Source organism: Conger conger, chromosome 14, assembly GCF_963514075.1.
Source record: "Conger conger chromosome 14, fConCon1.1, whole genome shotgun sequence".
In the NCBI taxonomy this organism is placed as follows: Eukaryota; Metazoa; Chordata; class Actinopteri; order Anguilliformes; family Congridae; genus Conger; species Conger conger.
Window position 1 is genome coordinate 21,098,360 of NC_083773.1, and position 19,775 is coordinate 21,118,134.

The following is a 19,775-nucleotide window of genomic DNA, read 5'->3' on the forward strand; positions in this document are numbered from 1 at the left end:
CGTTGTCGCCCTTGGCTAGGGGTTGTCGCCTTTGTCTTTAGCTGACTGGTAATGTGTTTTTGGACGAGTGAGAGGCTGGGGTTCAAATCCCACCTCAGACTCAGGCAATCTCCCTCTCGCTACACAGGCTAGACAGTTAAGCGGTCAGACAACCAAGGCTTGCCTTCCTGACCGACCAGGTATGCCCTCCAAAGCACATTGACTTGGGGATGGATGCGAGTCCCCAAGTCAACATCTAAGGTCTGAGAGAATGGATAATGTTGGCAGATTCATCAGGGCAAGGGTACAGGTAGGTATGTCTTCAACAAGGCTGTTTAATTAGACCACCGCACGTAGTCTCAGCAAGTACAAGTCATTAACGCTCATAAAAAATACCAACCCAACTCAAAAAATAAAAATAAAAAACAAAATGAACTCAAATAACAGAGAAGGAACCCACTTTATCAAACTGACCTCAAAACATCTACTGAACCAAACTTGCCTGCAAACATTTCCAGAGCAGTGCTATGACCATTCTGCAGTGTGATAATGCAACTATGAAAAGCAACAACATGAGGAATATACATTATGAAGGCTGTGTTTATCTGAAGGAAAAAAGCCCAATTCTTTAGAGCAGTTACATGCTTCCTAATGAGATGTGTTAGAAAAATGGCTGAAGTTATTCCTGACCACATTACCTTCATGACCCTATAAGATCAAAGTTACAATGTACAATCTGGATTTTAAGAAGTTTCCAAAAGACAAACCCTCAAAGACACTACAAACCCCTGATCTCCCTGTGCTCCTAATGCAAAGCATCCTGGGAAGGCACACTATGGTGTATTGGAGAATCATATTTGCTCATATTTTCATATTTTGCTTTGTGTTTAGTGCCTGTGAATTGAGGTGCATGACAAATGCTGCCACTGCTTCTGTAGAACATGCTTTAATCTTTGGTTTGCTGATGTGTAGCTGCAGGCAATTACACAGCCGTTTGTCATACCTTTTGGGAAAATAGTGCTGAACCCCCTATAATCACAAAAACCATGAAAACAGGAGCAGTCAAATAAGGATACGTAAGAACAATACCATAAAGTCCAGAAATTAATTATGATTAAAAAAAAAACAGTAACTGTAACATGAAGGAGAGAGGAGAATTCCCTTGGAAGAGACTTTGGAGTCTCAGTGTCTCAGAGCACTTGCACAGAAGTCTGCTTAGAAGAGGAAACAGATTTTCACCCGTGGATTCACTGTTGTATCAGCAGAAGCAGTTGCATAACCCATGCAGCTGATAATCCACTGGGCTGCACAGTGGTTAGGGAGCTGGAATGGACACCACAAGGTGGAGGTTTAAGTTCAGGGTGTTGAATAAGCTAATTCTTGATTACGCCAACGAACCAAAAAAGAAAAAGATAAAGAATCCAGGTTTCTAGCTCAATATTTAGCAACTCATTAACTGGATATAAATAATGAATGGTCCCTGGAAAAAAACCCGATGTACAGTAACATTAATTTTGGCTTTGGTATTATATTCTTATCATACATGTATATTAGCTGGGGGATGTTTCAGCTTGAGGGAATGATGAACTGCAAGTCAAAGAACTGTTTACACAGTCAGCAGCAGAAGCAGGCAAGTACACTGGAGGTCAAATTTGGTTTGCTTTATAAAAGAAGTTATTTGCGGAAGTCTGTCTGTGTGGGGAAATGCATGACAAATACAGGAACTATGAATATAGTTAACTGATCTAAGAAGCAAAGCATGGACACAAGACAAACCGATTATATCAAATGAAATGGAAATATTTGGAAGAAAATATACTGTAGGATTTTTTTTTGTTTGTTTTGTCTTCCACGAAGGCTTCACAGTATGCTAACTGTGAAATATAGACAGGAAAGACGGCACTAATGGAAAATCTGCAGCCCAGTTGGATCCAAGATACAGCCCACATTATTACACAACGACAAAACCAGCCCTTAAAAAGATAAAAAGCAATATATGGTATATATTTTAAAATATTAAAATATATTTTACCATATATTGCTAGGAAAAAAAGCAATATATACAACATACTGTATACATTAACAGTAAAGGAAATATATTTGAAACATATATTAAGAGACCCTGTAAAAGAAACATATCAGCCAAGCAGCTTTCATACATGTAATCGTATGCTTATATTTCAATATAGTTAAACTGTATCCAGTAAACTGTAAAATAACCCAGTTATTAATGTAAAATATATTGATATTTAAAATATGAATATGAAAATAATTGACATTTAGCAAAAAATATTGCTATGTACTGTATTAGATTTGTTTTATTTTTAAAAAGTATTATACATCTATGAATCAATATATAAAAATTCTTGTCATTACTAAAAATATCTTCCTTCCATTTTGGACCATACATTGTCATAAATTGATATACACTTATGTCAATATATGATAATATATGTTTCATGAGCAATAGCGCAGTACCGATAGCTTTGTGGGAAAGGTAAGCAGGTTTGGAGGAATGCAGCGAATCAGCATGACGGTGGTGAAAGGTGGGTTTGGTCACACAGACGGGGCAGTAAAACAGTGAACTTGGGACTCTCCTCTCTCTACTTTGTACAGTCTTCACACAGACCCCTCCCACCCTCATTCATCTCCTCTCCTCTCTCTCTCTCAGCCCTGGGCCAGCCAGTGGCACTCCACTGCTCCTCACTTCCACGCAGCCTTATCCATCTCTGCAGAGAGAGAGAGGGAGAGAGGGAGTGAGCGAGGGAGAGAGGGAGGGGGAAGAGGGAGAGAGAGGGAGTGAGAGAGAGAGGGAGGGGGAGAGAGAGTGATAGAGCAAGAAGAACAAACAGAGGGAGAGATACAGCAAAAAGGAGAGAGAGAGAAGGAAGAGGGAGAGAGGGGGAGACAGAGAAAGAGAAAGGGAGAGAGGAGAGAGGGTGAGACCAATAAAGAGAGAGAGGCAGGAGGAGAGAGATATGGAGGCATTTGTCAGTGTAGTTATTAATCTATTAAATTACACCCAGGGCTGTTCCAGACAAATTAGCCACAGTTTATCCTGCAATAGCCAGTTAAGGGTAATCTAGGTCAATTAATCAGTTTCAGTTACACGGTGCATATCAATGGTGTGCTGTACATGCAGCATTTAAAACTGTGGCTCTGTTACCTTTGTCCAGGTCGATGACCTTTGCGGACGGCAGTTTACACATATCAGCCTCCTTCAGAAGGTTGTTTTTGTAGTCTGTGAGAGAAGAAGGCAGGTTAATTAACATTAACAGCCACTGCAAAGGGTCATCATAAACCAGGCTGCACAGTGGGGTGAGAGAGAATGTGCTATGATATGAGCAGAGGTGGAAAGTCCAGGTTCAGTCCACCCCAGAATTTTGTTCCAAATTCTAATTCAATCCAAATTCAATGGGAACAATTCTTCAGCCAGGAGGTAGAGATAATTATAGTGAAATCAGCTCATGGGTGAAAAAAAAATGGCGGAACTTTCTGATCCCCAGAACTGTCCACGTCTGCTTATGACTGGGCCCAGGCCCCACGGCCCCCTGGGTAATATGATGGCAGTTAAGAGGCAGTTAGAACTTTAACCCCCGGCTCACCCCTCCTCATCTCCTCCTGGTTGCACATCTTCAGCTCTGTAGCCCCCATCTCAAAGTCGTTGGAGGTCATGTTCCCCCTGAGTGATGGAGTGAGAGAGTCATCAGAGCAGGGAAGACGGTTATATGCAAACGCCACAAAGATCCCGCAGAACGGGGCCATTTTTCTCCCTAAATTCTGTTGAGGCGTTGTTAGATCAGGTGCGTGTGTGTATGTACATACTCTATGTGTGTATGTATGAGTATATGTGTGTGTGTGTGTGTGTGTGTGTGTGTGTGTGCGTGTGTGTGCTCTATCAGTGTTTGTATGAGTATGAGTGTACGTGTATGTGTGTATCTGAAGTTTTTAGCTGATACCCTAGACCTTTTTGCAGTTCCCATGTTTTTGCTATGATTGTATTGTGTATTGCTGTAGGTAGTTTTATATATTAAAAAAAAAACAGCACAAAGCCTCATAAGGCTTGCAAATTAATTTCAATAAGCAGAACAACTGGAGGAAAAATTGCAATACCGTGCGGAAATTGGAAAGAAGGCATAAGCTGATAATTAATTCAAATTAAATCTGCTCAGGGGAGCTCATAAAATGTTGAACAATGTTCTGAAAAAAATATTCAGTAAATTCACAAGAGATAGTTTGTGGTGATATTATTTTTGAATGACAGAGATCATCTCACCTCTCAGATCGCCGCAGGTCATATTCTAGGGCTGAAACACACACACACACACATTGATATTAAAAGGCTGTTCTATGAGAAAATGATCTGTTATTCAACTAAATAAACTGTAGAGTATATACAAATACACGTCTAATTGAACCTTTGTTAGTAAATTGTACTACAACGATGCCTGGTAAAGTAAATGCTGAAATACATCCAGCCAACCACACTCTTCGAGCTAAATATAAACCAGGGAGTCTTTTCACGGACAAATATTTAAAGCATATAAATAACATATAAACACAGCCGAATCAGCAGTAAGACATACAGACAGACATACAGACGTACAGACAGACAGACAGACAGACAGACAGACAGATATATTTAGGCACTGCGGGGCAGACCTCTCTTCTTGTATCGACGGCTGAGCAGGAAGAGGATGACGGCGATGAGGGCCAGCATGAGGACCGTGGCCAGGATGTAGCCCAGCTGCTGCAGGAAGTGACCTCGGTGCTCAGGCACGATGACGTTGATGACACGCGGCACCTCTACCACATTCGTGTCTGAGCAGGAAGAGAACAATATGGGGTCAGCGGTCCAGTATCCCCTTCACCACTTACCATACCTTCAACACTGCAGGGCCATTCTTGTGCTGTTGCAGTAACAGTAATGTTAATATTTGGGCTGCAAAGGTCTTCAAAGCTCCCGTTCTGCATAAATTGGGTTTTTTTCTCCCATGGGGCTGACCAACATTTACAATTAAAGTAAAAAAGCAGTAAGGCTTTGAAATTCATATTGAAACCTCAGGGAAAGGCTTGGTGTAATTTCATGCTTTCAGCTTCCCAGTCTTTTTTAAATACTTTAAACTAGAGTAGTTGGATAAATTGGACAGTCTATCTTGCTGGATAAAATTTTCCTCAAGGCAAATCTTATCACGACAATAGATATACGATTCTTTTTCCACGGAAAGTTCTGGAATTAAGCACTTTGGTTGACGGAGATAAGACAACGGCACCTGTGTTTGGAACACGCGACGGAAGAGCCAGGTTTACATCAACCACACAAGAAAGAAAACTCAAGCCAAACAGTTGGTGGGAAACTCTCTGACTTCGCATCTATTCTTTCGAGACTGAGAGATTGAGCCGCCCCTGCTTGTTTCCTGCGGTTTCCCTCTCTATCAGTCCGCCAGAGGAGGAGCTACGGCGCGCCATCCAAGTGTTTTTGAGCCGAAATGAGTTCCAGACCTGAAGTCATGCAGCGATTTATTTTTCCTGGCAGTACCATTGGAGTGAGAGAGAGAGAGAGGGGGAAGGGGTGGGGGGAGTGGAGAATATGACGAGAAGCGAGAGGAATTGGTTTACTGGACCGCGTCAGTTATGTGGGCTTTTTTTTTTCGGTATGATTCAAAAGGTCTGCTTCCTCCCCATTTCAAAAGCGCCACAAACTATCTCCACGAGAAAGTCTTCCATCAATGTCTCCCAGGAAACAAACCGCTCACCATCTGACTGACAGCTGCTAGGCAGTGATGTCACCGGCCAGTGGTGTGAGGGGCACATCAAAGAGCAGGGAGGCGCTTGCTCTGTAACCATGGAAACCAAGACCGGAGAGCTGAAGCAGGTAAGAGGCGGAGGGAAGACGGAGAGAAGCAGGAGATGGGATGAAAGAGACGGCCACAAAGGAGGAGAAGCTGTTCTTTCTGAGGCAGGGATGATTTGCCCTCCAAGGTCAGACAATGACAAAAACAAGTCTTTAGGCGGTCAACCACAGTGTAAAAAAACCCACACAATAGCAAAGACACTTTCATTAGGGTAGTGTGGGAGATTAGTCAGTCTGCGGCAAAGCTTTGCGGCCTGAAAAGTATTCACATGCTAATAAAAGATCTGCAGATCAGAACGAACATTTGCTACAGACAGGAAATCTCAGAGCTCAAAATTCGAAATTCGAGTTCCAAATAACAGTAACAGCTAACTACACTTACACAATATACTGGACTGTTCAGTGGTTCACTGTAACATGATCATAAGTGAACTTTACAACGAACACTTCAAAAGCACATTCACTTGGAAGTTTAAACAATGTTCAACTGAAATACATAAGACAGGGAACCCCAAAGAAAGCTTTTAGCTATACTCCACATAAACAAGCACAGGCATTTATAAATAATAAATGTCAACTCCAATCAGACATTTTCCCTGGATCTTTTTGGTACCTTTTAAATATGGTTACTATTACTGTTTACGCTGTTATACAGCTTAGAGACTGTCAACAAAAACAGATGTGCCTGAGTCCTGCTGCAAACAATAGGAGATGCCTCAGACTTTAATCCATAAGACAGGAAACCGATGTTTTGACATCACCTGACGAGCGTAAGACCGTTTTTTCATTCTCTGAGTCTATTGAGTGAGCCAAGGAGGGGTGCGTATGGGTGGCAGGCTCTAAGCTGCAATAAACAGAGTCAGCAATCTGCTCCTTGGCTACACTCACAAATTCACACCTCCTCCATGGCATTGTAATTTGAGGGCACGGTAATACAGGCACAAAGACGTGATTCTCATTACCCCAGCTGGAGCAGGCCTCTGTAATGACTATCATCCAGGGACTTCAGTCTGCGTGACCTGACCACCATCATTACCCGCTGTACCTAATGTTTAACGCATAGCATAGCGCTGAGGCTAGCAATGAAGGCCAACAAGGCCTAACCATCAATCCACAAGCACCTGGTGTAAATGGTAAATGGCAGGCATTTATATAGCGCCTTTATCCAAAGCGCTGTACAATTGATGCTTCTCCATTCACCCATTCATACACACACTCACACACCGACGGCGATTGGCTGCCATGCAAGGCACCGACCAGCTCGTCAGGAGCATTTGGGGGTTAAGTGTCTTGCTCAGGGACACTTCGACACAGCCCGGGCGGGGGATCGAACCAGCAACCCTCTGACTGCCAGACGACCGCTCTTACTGCCTGAGCCATGTCGCCCCCCGTGTCTTACGGAAAAAATGCTGGGTTGTTTCTGTAAACACATTGCTGGGGTGAACATAATTCTGGGTTGTTCAGGTCCGTTTGCAGGGTAACTTCATGTTGATTTTCCACACATTTCCCTTGCTCTGGGGCTGGGTTGTCCGGAAACCCAGCTGCTGGGTCATTCTTGTTCTCACCTTCCAGTGCCTGGAGCTGGGCAGCTTCACCAAACGGTTAATCTCACATTAACCCAACAACCAGAGACTAAGGGCCTTTCTAAAAATGTTCCTGACCAATGTGATGCATTTACTGTGGGTCATAAAGTGCATTCATATACATATTCATATTCATATAAGTGCATTAATGTTCAAATTAGCATTAAAAAAATGTAAGTCTAATATCTGTACATATTTTCTTTTGTTTTTGCAATATTTCAGCTGTTGCTTATGCCTTGTGTATTCGTGTTAAGCACACATTTATACACGCAATGTAAAATATCAATACATTACACACTATAAGTGCTTATTTCAGTGTGCTAAAAAGTGAATGTAGTATTTAATTTACTATATTTGAGTGTCTCAATATCTCGTGTAGTATATATGTCAATGTACGATCCATCTAGACCCCTGTCACGATGAAGACATTTGTGGGTGGGAGATTGAGATCACAGACGAGGGGAACCTTGGATTTTTGGGTGCACTGATCAAAACCTGCGTGCGCTTAGGACGGCCAGTGCACAACATGCTACCGCCACCGCCTCAGCCCAACAGAGCCTCACCCAGTTTGTTGACCTACATACTGGCTAATACTCGTCTGCCTGTGGGTGGACCTCTGTTCTTTTCCTCTCACTCAGTGGGATAAGAGAGCAGATCATCACAAAAAGAGGTTAAAACAGGAACCAGGGAACAAGCAGTGCTGTTTAATGGTTTTGGTTGCAGGCACAGTTTGCTATTCCACAAATAAACAGTCAAAACCAAAAGTATGGTTTCATCATTTGTGTACTGTGCCACTGTTACTGTATCGCAGACACTTGAGTACAGACTGCAGAGGGACATACAGTCCATCACATCCCTGCTGTAAAATCCAGCTGTGTGCTGAGCTGGTCAAGCTGGTCATAAGCTGGTCTAGCTGGGTATGAGCTGGTCTACCAGATACCAGCTGCTGCAAAACCTAGCTTGAGATTTTTGTTTGTTTTCAGCAGGGATTTCATCTTTGGAGGAGACAGAAAGGCAGACAATTTCTTCAGGAGTTTTTTGGGGGATGCTAATTGTTGGGAAAATAAGTTTTGCCTCATAAAATGCCCCCGAATGAGACAGGCATGAGCGCTCCACTGCCATGGTTCCTCCGCCTGACCTCCAGTTCACTCCCCTCAAAGAGTGCAGGCACCCACGTCACAGAGAGGCTGTACACACTGACATTTCCCATAATTCTCCAGCACAAACAGTGAAGGACTTATGTCGCCCAACAGTGCAGGCAGGAACACAGAGCTCCCCAGACACCAGTTACGCCAAACACCATAACTCACAGAGTTTAGCTCTAAAAGAACCATGGGCAAAATCTCTTAGTGTTTACAGCTGGCTGTGCCGAGGGCACAGGTAATGGGCCCCTAAATCTTAGTTTGGACTTAAAATGGCTCCCTTTCCCCCATTATTATTATGGTACGAAACCATGCGAAGCTGTTCTGCTGATTCCGATCTGGGCGGATTCGTTTGCGTCCAACAAAAATAAGGCAGAGAAATAGGCCAACATTTTTTCTGAGAGGGAGGAGAAATGTCAAAAATCTAACATAACCTCTCTCACTGTAAAGTTACAGCTGCACAGATGCAGCACAGATGTAGACCGCTTCCTTTTCCTGCCGATAAACAGCGCACACCCCCGTATCCAGAGAGAGAGAAAGAGAGGGACACAGACAGCAGGGTCTGTTTACATAAAGGCCCTTTACCTCTTCATTCACGCTCATACCATAGACGAGAGATCAGCCCCTGTAACCCCGGAGATCACAGAACTGTCATTAGAATGCCATATCTGTGAAGAACATTCTAATGCTGATGTCACAATCACTGCTGCTGATTGAAAACAGTGAGAGTTCTAGAGCACTGACTTAGAATTTTGAAAAGAAAAAATACGTTCTAGAAAGTCTACTCTTCAAAGGGGTAATTTCATTGTTTTCTGTGTTTCATCACATACTGTAATCTCTAGAGAAATGTAAGTACAACATTCTAATGAGAGATCCCCCCACGGCTCGTGTTAGCAATGCAAAACCATGGCTTCTGTAAACATATCAGTGTCTCGATAGAAAAAAGAATGAAATGTCTTCCAATGAAAAGCAGCATTTCTGTCGCAGACTGCACCATTAGTGGTTTCTCAGAAGGAGCTCCCCCCCACACCACATCTCTCTCCCCACAGACTGATCCAAAGAACACAGCCCCTAAATCTCCCCCTTCTCCAACAACAAACACAAACACTGGGCTATCTGATCATCAGGCTGTCTCAGGGAAGAGAGGGAGGCAGAGAGAGGGAGAAAAACGAGGGAGCTGAATAACAAAAGAAAGATTGAAAGCTGGGTTGAAATAACGCGTACGCTAAAGCCATGGCAAACCATCGTAATTTACTGAGATTTGGTGTAGGAGCTAGGAGCGAGACTCAATACAAAAGCGGAGCCCCGCTTTTGAAGTCAGATGCCCCCCCCCCCCCCCGTGCTCAGTAGGGAGTCGGTAGGGGGAGTCCGGGGAGGGAGGGGTGAGGAGGGGGGCAGACTTGGTCTGGCTCGGAGACATGCTGACTCGCAGCAAGAAATGCAGAACAAAACATATATAAATGAAACCCAGTTACAACCACAGACCATTCCTAACCACCAGCCCATCCCCCCATCCACCCTCTTCTTCCACAGAACTGAGAGGAAAAAGCAGGGACACCAAGAGGGTGGGAGGGCACTGAAGCAGACAGACAAAAACCAGGGACTGAAGAGAGGAGAGAAAGAGGAGAATTAAGAAATAGTGAAAGATGGAGGATAAGCCCTTTCTTGGAGCATGGCTGGGCTCAGCTGGGGGACGACATCAATAAATTGAGCCTCCCCCCGCCCCTCCCCCCCCTCCCCAATTTGTGTATATTTGCACAGGTTCGATCAGTGTGCCCAGACCACACTGCGTACACAAACACTGGAGAGAAAGAGCCCCCATATCACCATTGCTTTGGTGCCCCTATTAGTTCAATACTACCGCCTACCACTGTTTACAGCACAGTAGTGTTGTCTTGGTTTTAAAAGTGTTCCTCTGTTATTTCAGCAAAACTGTAGGAAAAGTTGACGCTGTTATCTTTGTCTTAATCTTGAAATATGAGAGCAGGTGCGTTGGTCCAAGATGAACAGACCTTCATCAGCGTGACTGAAAACATTCCTTTGGCTTGAATCTTTAGCATTTTTTTGGTGATACTAAATCCATATTTTTGCTAGTGCACTGCAAAAAACTAAAAATAAGTAAATCTGTCTCGAAAGTACTTTTGTTTTGTTGCCATTCAGACATAAAAGCTTATGTTTTTTGGTAAATAAGACAAAATAAGACAAAAAGATTCGCAATGAGTTGAGACAGTTGTGCTCATTTCAAGATTTGCCAACGGGGTAAGACAATTTCAATTGACAAGCAACTTAAAACAAGCTAATGTTTTCTAGAGAAAAAAAAAATGTAAGGGCTGTTTTCACAGACACAGGTCAAGCTTAATCCTGGCCTAAATTCAGTTTTGAACGGCATTATAGGATTGAGACAGACTGCAGTGTGTGTGGGCTCTACATTTCTCTACTTTGCTGTGTTATTAGGGCCAGGTGAGGAAAGCGGCCATGCCGGCTCTTACTCGGGGCGTCGTGGGGGAGGATGCGGGGGGCTGCGGTGAGCTCGGGGGGCAGGGGGGGGTCCACGCTGAGGTGGAAGACGCGCCGTTCGTCCAGGCCGCAGTAGTGGTGGTGCAGGTGGCAGGAGTACACGCCCCGGTCAGGCTGCTGCAGGTTGGACACGGTGAGGGAGAAGTCGCCCTGGGAGAAGGCGTCGGCGGTGATGTTCATCTTGCGGCGCAGGAAGAGCGGCCCGTACTGCCGGCGCTCCCCGGAGGCGTACAGGTCGATCAGGCGGTCCGCCCGGTCGTGCCGGACCCCCGGGAGCTGCCGGTCCCAGTGCACCACCTGCTGGTCCTCCTCGGAGTGGGACTCGGTCCAAACGGGCCGGCGGTTCACGCACGGCAGCAGGACCGTACTGCCCTGCAGGACCACGAACACGGCCTTCTCCCCGTCCCAGAACCGCCTCTCCCTACGAGCTGCACAGAGAGGACAGAGGGGTACGCACTGTTAGGGGCGCCTCAGAGCCAAACATACACTGCAGATAAGTCAATCACAACAAGAACTTTACTCTTATACTGAGACTTACATGAATATGAATTTGACCTTTTTACTAAATAAGACAAACAAAATTTCCAATGAGGCAAGACAGTTATAAGATTTGCCAGTGGGGTAAGAAAATCTCACTCCTCAAGCAAACAGTAACTTAAAACAAGCTAGTATTTCCTACTTGTGTGAAAAAATAAGATCTTAAATGTGTATTTTGCTAGTTTCTGGGTGTGATGCTTTGACTTATGGTAGAACCTATGCACTTGTAAGTCGCTTTGGATTAAAAGCGTCTGCCAAATGACTAAAATGTAAAATGTAAATGCAATGGAATGAGCACACACAAAAATGGACGCTCTCTCAGGTGCGGTGGGAGATCAGGGACTCAGCACGTACGTGATTTGGTGACGTTCAGCTGCACCTTAGTGGTCTCATACAGGTGACAGTAGTGGTGATGCAGGTTACAGGAATAGATGCCTCTGTCACTCGTCTTCACATCTGCACAGGAAACACATCAGCAATAATTCATTGACCCAGCATTCCTTAGCCAGCCAGGCTAACTTGCACAGAGCACACATTCTATTTATACAGCTGCACCCCAACTGGAGCTAAGTACTGAAGTTGCTTTTATTTAAAGCTCATTGCTTTTAACTTAAAATTGATATATGTAGTGTACTGTGAATGCCCATTATGGTTATTGATTTTTATAAGGTGGACGGTCCAAAGGTTAGAAAGTAAAATCCTGCCATGTGTTTTTTCCACCCATAAACTCAGAGAACTGATTTCAGTAATTAGTTGTACTGTACCATTTGGCTGAAAAAGCAAATCCAGGAGACTGGAATACTTGGGAGAACTTTTGCTTTCTGAACATGGATTTCGGCGTTCACTCCTGGCTGCAGAGAGAATTTCCCTTTGTGGGGCAGTAAAGGCACTGATCTGAACTACAGTACACTGAACCATCCTGTCATTTGATATGTTCCTAAATATCAGCAAATAGACAACCCCAATAACACAATCAACTGGCCTACTGCCAATCAATAACCGAATGGCTGTATCAACCCATGAGTGGCAGGTAAAAGCCCACACAAACTCCGGATCCAATGTCCGCCAGCTTACCCTTAATGACCAGGGAGAAGTTGCCATCATCGAAGGCGGTCTTGTCCATGCCGACGCGGTCCTTGTTGTAGGCATTGTAGATCCGCTGCTCTCCAGCCGAAAACATGTCCAGCACCCGCTCCATGGTGAAGTCCGGCGCGCTGCGGAACAGGTCCCAGTGCACCACCCTCTGCCGGTCCCGCAACCTGTCCTGGGTCCACACCATGCGCTGGCTGTGGCACTGCAGTACCGCCTCCGAGCCAGCGGGGGCACTGATGTTGTACACAGCCACCACTGCGCTGTCGCTGCCGCCCTGTCCCCACACTGAGGGACACAGGGAAAGAGGAAATGTACCGCACCCACAATCAGGACTGCCGCTGAGGGCTTATTAATGACTCATGACTTCAGAAAAACTCATTCTGACTAATGGTATGTCAGTGGAATGGCCTTCATGCCTACTGACGATTCAGGGCTCTGAGAACTTATTCACAGACAAATTAACATTCAAAGATAATATTTTGAAATGGCACAGGAGAATAAAGAGAATGTCATATGGGATCATATCATGGCACAGACATGCAACTGTGAGGATTCACACCATCCGTGAGATTTAACTTACCAACTGTGTGCAAGACTGCCACAGGAACTGAAAAAGAAAGAATCAGAAAGTGTCAAATTAACATCCCCCAGAATGCATTAGAGAGAATTTGAAATTGAGTTTTCCATCAGTAAATCTTCATGAATTATTATTATACCTTTAGATTTAAATAAATTATTCCTTGATTTAAATATCAGAATTCCATTGACGGCAAGCCCTAATTTTCAATGGTGCCGAGTTATATAAATTATAGAGGAAAACATAGAAAACAGTTACAATCAAACACAATCAGATTCTTAATTCAGCATTCAAATTGTTCCGAAGATACAAGAGTCTCTTGCTTCAAGGTTCTCTGTAGTTCATTCCAAAAGATTTGAGTGCCATGTTTGACCGTGGACACCCAAATGTGTCCCTTTCTCACCAAAAACTGCGCATACAGCCTCCCCCTCATGGCCTGAGTCAAACAGTGTTTGTACTCCCCCAGCTGTAACCGTTCATGACTGCAGAATGTTTACAAATGACAGACAGGGCTCACATGACCTGAATGCATGTCAACACAATTCCAACAGGAAGTCTCAGAGCCCTAGACTGTATCTAACAGTAATAAGACTCTGTCATTAAGTTAAAATACATCAAATTTAAAAGTCCACATTTGTTTTCCAAAGTTAAAGACAGTGTGCATTGCCGCTGAATATGTGACCAGATCAAGAAAATTCTATTGTGGGATACCAGCTGTGAAATTCAACGTTATGCACTGTACTTTTTTCTAATTATGGAACAGAATAAACCCCACAAGGCTTCAATAATACATCGTACCCAACCTCTTCGATAAAGTCCTCATGATAAATTGATTTGTAGTTAAGAGCGGTTTACTTGTTTATTTGTATTCAGTTAGCCCTCTTCCCATACATGCTATGGTTGGTTAAACAGATTCCACCTGCACAACCAAGAGGAGGACAGAAGGGGTGACATAGAGAGTACAAAGAGAGGAGGGGAATGATAGGGAATAAGAGAAAACTAAAAATAGGATAGAGATGGCACTAAAAGAACTGAGGAACAAGGACGGAGGTGAGAGGAGATAGAGAGTGAAGGAAAGTGGTATAAAAGGGGGGGTTGGGATGGCAATGAGAGGACTGATGAAACAGGTATAAGAAGGTAAAAACACCTTTTTTTAAAACATATGGCTGGAGAGGGTTCCTGTTATTCCTATCTCAGACGTTTACACATACCACCCTGTCTGTGAGAGGACTGCGATGTACTCATGGGTCAACACAAAGATATACTCTGCACAGACTCCCCATTCAGCCCTGCTGCTTAATGCCCGCGTGCCGAAGACACAGCCAGCATTCACGAGCGCGCATCAACACGGCCAGGACGCAGTGTCACTGCGCTACGTTAAACACTCATCCTCTGTAAACTAAAGTCAATGTTAGCCCGTTCTGCCGCAGGAAATAACAACCCTCAAAAAACCCCACAGCTCAGCACAATTATCTCTCTTACTCCCGAGCTTTAATCAACAACTGACCACAGGCCTTTTTACTATTTGTTTACAGGTCTATACATACGCACTGCAAAAACCAACAAAAACAATTCATCTTATATTTAGTATTATTTATTCATTTTGAACTCTCTCCTTTTTTTGCGACATAAGACAAAAATATTGCCGGATGGAGGAGGTCAAACAGTTCAACGCATTTCACGATTTACCAATGGGTTAAGACAATTTCACTTTTCAAGCAAACATAACTTTAAAAAAAGCTAATATTTTCTACTCAACCCCACTCTACCCCCCATACCCACTATGACTCCGCCCTTCCCCGCACAGGTGTACAGACACACCTCTCCTTCACACGACCCCAGAGCAACTGAGCGCAGGCCACACCTGTCTCAAATCAAAACTTTTTTACTTTAATTTTTTGACTCAGACAACCACAGAGGGGTATGTCACAAAGCAGGATTAATGAGTCAGTTCACTGAGTAAAACCTGGAACCCTCCCAAAACTGGACGATGGACAGAAATAAAAACATCTGTTCCAGGATTTACACAGTGAATTTATCTCGTTAACTCTGTAATCCCGCTCTGTGATACACCCCCAAGGTGCGTAATATTCACAGGCAAATATTTATATTTTACCGTACACTTATTGAGCAAAATTGCTATCTGTTCTAATCTAGGATGGGGCAGTTATTTCCGGGAGGGACTTCAGAGGACTGAGATGCACGGGAGGTTTTTGCATATGGCCACGAGGGTAATGAGAAGCAGGCCTTTCCTGAGCTAGCCGTGGCAGTCTGGCTGCTGGTGTCTGGTGGAAACTGCCGAACCACAGCAACTCGCTTTCAGCACACTGAACCTAGTACACTGAACCTAGGCCTGAGTGGACCACAAGTTCTACAATTTGCCCTATAGTTTTCCTCATGTGAACGCACACCACATGCACACGCACACAGACACACACACGGCCATACACACACATACACAGACACACATCACATGCTCACAGGGACACACAAACACGCACACACACACACACATAGGCTACAGGAAAAGCTGAAATGCTTGCCATGTTTGTGGTTTAAACATAGTAAAGAGAATGACAGTATAGTATAACTTTAAAGAGGCAAATGTTTATTGTGACACTTAACATCAAAGCTGAATGGAAAATCTAAAATGACTGTTGCGAAGCTGATGTGGGAAAAGAACAGACTGACCGGAATTATGCAACCAAAATGATGATGTAATGGAAGAGTTTAACAGTGATTAACATCAACAGAAGGTGGTCAGGAAATGCATTCTGGGACACCTCAGTGAACTACCTATCCCGGGTGTCATTTTGCCAGCAAAACAAATTTTATCAGCAAAATAAGCACCAATATCCACATTATAGCACAAAAAATGCCTTTTACCATAGTAGACCCTGAGAAAACAATAATAAAATGCAGCTAAAAGCTGATCAGAGAAAAAGCTTGCTTCAGCAAACTCATTAGTTTAATCCTGTAATACCTATTCAGGAGTTTGAGAAAACAGACAGAAAAGAGCCCCTTGGCATTGCGTCCCAGTGGAACTGTGGGAGACAGCCAAAAATGCAGGCCTGAAGATCATGACGAACAACCCCTCCCCAAAATAAAGAAGAGGGAGGGATTGTTGGGTGTGTGCCTGTGACCTTGGTAAGACTCATCCACACCAGAGTGAGAGTGCTAGCGTGAGACACAACGCTGGAATGTGCTGAGAGGGGCACTCAACAAGATGTTCGTCCACGTGTACACACACACACACACACACACACACCCATACACACACACACACACACACACACACACACACACATATACCCATCCACACATGCACGCATGCGTGTGCACACACACACATACACGCACCCATACACACACACACGCACGCACACACACACACACACACACCCATACACACACACCCACACACACCAACGCACACACTCTCTCTTATGCAAGCACACACCCTCCATCCCACCTGCTCAGAGTCAAGACACAGACACACCAACAAGCACAGATGCAGCCAATGACGGACTGTGTGGCTGCGCTCTCTTCCACAGAGCGGCCAATGGGAGCCTGTCTCGGCTCTGGGTCACAGCCGTAGCTCCGGGGTGGGGGCTGTGTTGGCACTCGCACCGCAGCGCTGGAGTCTGTCTCACAGCCTGCCTGCCTCCTCTGAGATCCTGAGATCTGCTGAACACGCTGTTTCACTGGGCGGGGATTTTCCCCAGGAGTCTAACGCCAGGACAGCCTCACCCCGGGGACTGTCTAATGAGCACTCTAATCACTGAGTCCTCACTGATCCTGCTTCGCGGAGGATGAACTCTTACACTCTCCCGCACTCACTGTACACCGTTCAGTCAACATTCAACATCTGTAACTGCTCAAAGCAACTTAAACACATTACCTTTTCCTGTAAGACATACTGTCTCCGTCTATTTCCCTTACATATATCTCTACCTCTCGGACAAATCTCTCAATCGCTCTCACATATCTCTCAATCCAATGGCTCACTTGTGTTTCCTGCCTAGTTCTCAAATACACATCCTTTTTACTTGCTGTCTGTGCCAAACAGCTTCATGTTTTTAAACCTCTTGTGTCCGTTACTGTGTTCTCTATCTTTTCTGGATCTGTCCCACTCTGCAGCTGTGCAGTGTTAAGTCCTCTATCCCCCCCCATTCCCCCATTGCCTCTCTCTCCCCCTCTCTCTTTCTCTGCCTTTCTCCCTCTGCCTCCCTCTCTCCTTCCCCCTCTGCCCCTCTCACTCTCATCTCTATCTCTGCCTCTCTCACTCTCTCTCTATCTCTGCCTCTCTCACTCTCCCTCTTTCTATCTCCGCCTCTCGCAATCTCCCTCTCTCTCACTCTCCCTCTCTCCATGCCTCTCTCACTCTACCCCCCCGCCACTCTCTTCTCCTCCCTCTCTCTCTCCCTCCATTTCCTCTCCCCCTGCTCCAGTAAACCCCTGACAGTGCAAATGACAGCAGCGGTTCAGCGCTCCCCTCCCCTCATTATGAATCACTCTGAATCACACCACTGTTTACAACCGGCTCCGTGAGATGGAGGTGTATAATCACAGCTCACTGCTCGCTGGGACCCCATGGTGACTCGCCTACCACCACCACCTCCAGCTCTAACTCAAAACATACTGCTGTAAAAACGTCAGGAGAAAGCAACGCCATATTCCTGGGTGATTAACAACCGGGCCCCATGCCTCACTTCCTCGACCCTTTCAGCATACTTGGCCTCTTTACAAAACAGATTGTTCACGCAAAGGGCAAAATTAATAACACACGACCGAAAAAGAGTGTCTGTACCAATGATACTGCACCTTGCCTGCATTGGTTAATGGAGCGGCCCTGTTTGTAGCCCTGACATATCCAATCATCCCTGTACCAGCAATAGAGGTAAAACGAATATGTGCAATATAAAAACAACAACAAAACAAAGATTGCTAAATGTCCTTTCTTTGCCAGACAGCAATTGACTTATTTATTTTTGATAGCGGACAAATTTTAATGAATAAAAGCACAAATGAACTCGATATTTGCGTTTCAAACGCCCGACAAATCACTTGGGCTCAGTCAGTCTAGCACAGTCAAGTTGTTGCGATTCCAGATTCTCAGGTCTGATCAAAACAGCAACCTGTCAAACAGGATCCCACGGTGCAAACAGCTGGTTATGACATTCAGTTCAACAAAAGGCCAGCAGTGAATCGGCACAGACTGAAAACCCATCAGGAAGCTGTTGTTATGATTCGCGCTAACGGCAACGCTCCGCACCGCAGCAATGACCAGGAAGGCCTAGCGTTCCGATCTCGTTCAGCTGGCGGGAGACGTTATCCGAAGCGACTAGCTACTGTTCGCCCCACCCCCCCACTGACTCGGTGACCTCTCCTCAAAGCCCCCCGGCCCCACCCCTCAAGTTTCAGCGCAGGATGCAAACAGGTGTTAAGTGAACACTGGTGTGTCAGCATGTCAGAACAGGTAGCCAAGAGAAGGGATACTCGAGTCAGCGGAAAGGGCCCGCTATTACCTCGAGTTGGCTTATGGAAAATACATTTTCAAGAGATGCACAGCTGTCACTGAAATCCAATTGTTCTGGTTCGCTTTTACTAGGATATGCTTTCAAGAGAAGACTGGACTAATCAAGGAACAGGTAGATGTTGACAAGATTCAAAGGAAGGTAGGTTATAACACAAATATAATGCTAACTTGAAACTGATTTATAATTACATTTAATTCGCTGCTTCCATTCCACATGCAATTAATGGTTTATTATTTTTGGATACAAACAAATAAACACCCACGCACACATGCATCAAAATCATATTAATTTCAGAAAAAGGTTTGCACTTATTGCCTCACTTAAAGATATTGTAGCTACAATACAGGTTTGTCTGAAAACTGACGAAAAACTAATGTAGTGCATTTGTGAAATATAGTTTACAATGTATCTATCAAGAAAAAAAACACAGACAACAGTTTTATGGGCAACGGCCTCTCACAAATGGCAGAAGAAGCATGAATAGCAACGGAATTCAATATACAATATACAATATACAAATAAGGTCACGTGCAGATACGTACGTCGCTCTGGATAAGAGCGTCTGCCAAATGCCAACAATGTAATGTAATGTACTCACTTTGAACCAGCAGGAGAATGCGTGCAATGATAATCACTCTTGCAGCCTCCATATCCAAGTTTCTTTTTAAATTGAAGTGGAAGAGAGTTAACGAGAACAGTAAGCAACAGAGACACAAACAGGCCCTCCGTACACCTGCCTGGGGAGATTTCAGGTATGCACCTTTAGCCTTGGGAGACGGGGACGGACACTTGAAGACAAGCTGTTTGTCGACCCGCAACAACAGCAATACTGTACCGTCTTTCCTCTGTCTGGATTTGGGACGACCATGGCTCCACCCGCTTGGACCCCCTACACGTGTAATTCAACTCCACCGTCTCCCCCTGCTTTGCCTCCTCCTCTCGGCTTCTGCGTTC

General features: G+C 44.6%; 1 protein-coding gene across 1 annotated transcript; it reads right to left on the reverse strand.

Moving 5' to 3' along the window:
* Positions 1-292: 292 nt before the first annotated feature.
* On the reverse strand, positions 293-19,634 carry LOC133109905 (matrix remodeling-associated protein 8-like). The gene is made up of 10 exons (XM_061219647.1): positions 19,420-19,634; positions 13,285-13,311; positions 12,687-12,989; positions 11,967-12,068; positions 11,048-11,503; positions 4,642-4,800; positions 4,256-4,286; positions 3,585-3,661; positions 3,146-3,220; positions 293-2,708 (listed from the first exon to the last, which is right to left on the reverse strand). The coding sequence occupies exons 1-10, from the start codon at positions 19,469-19,471 to the stop codon at positions 2,683-2,685; spliced, it is 1,308 nt and encodes a 435-aa protein (XP_061075631.1). The 5' UTR covers positions 19,472-19,634; the 3' UTR covers positions 293-2,682.
* Positions 19,635-19,775: the final 141 nt, after the last annotated feature.

Bases quoted from the DNA above. Each gene is read 5' to 3' on its own strand.
- LOC133109905 (XM_061219647.1), bottom strand. From the start codon at position 19,471: ATGGAGGCTGCAAGAGTGATTATCATTGCACGCATTCTCCTGCTGGTT. The intron at 12,069-12,686 runs GTAAGCTGGCGG...TTTCCTGTGCAG, and splicing joins CTTCTCCCTGGTCATTAAGG to ATGTGAAGACGAGTGACAGA. The intron at 4,801-11,047 runs GTAAGAGCCGGC...CTTCCTGCTCAG, and splicing joins CCTCCCCCACGACGCCCCGA to ACACGAATGTGGTAGAGGTG.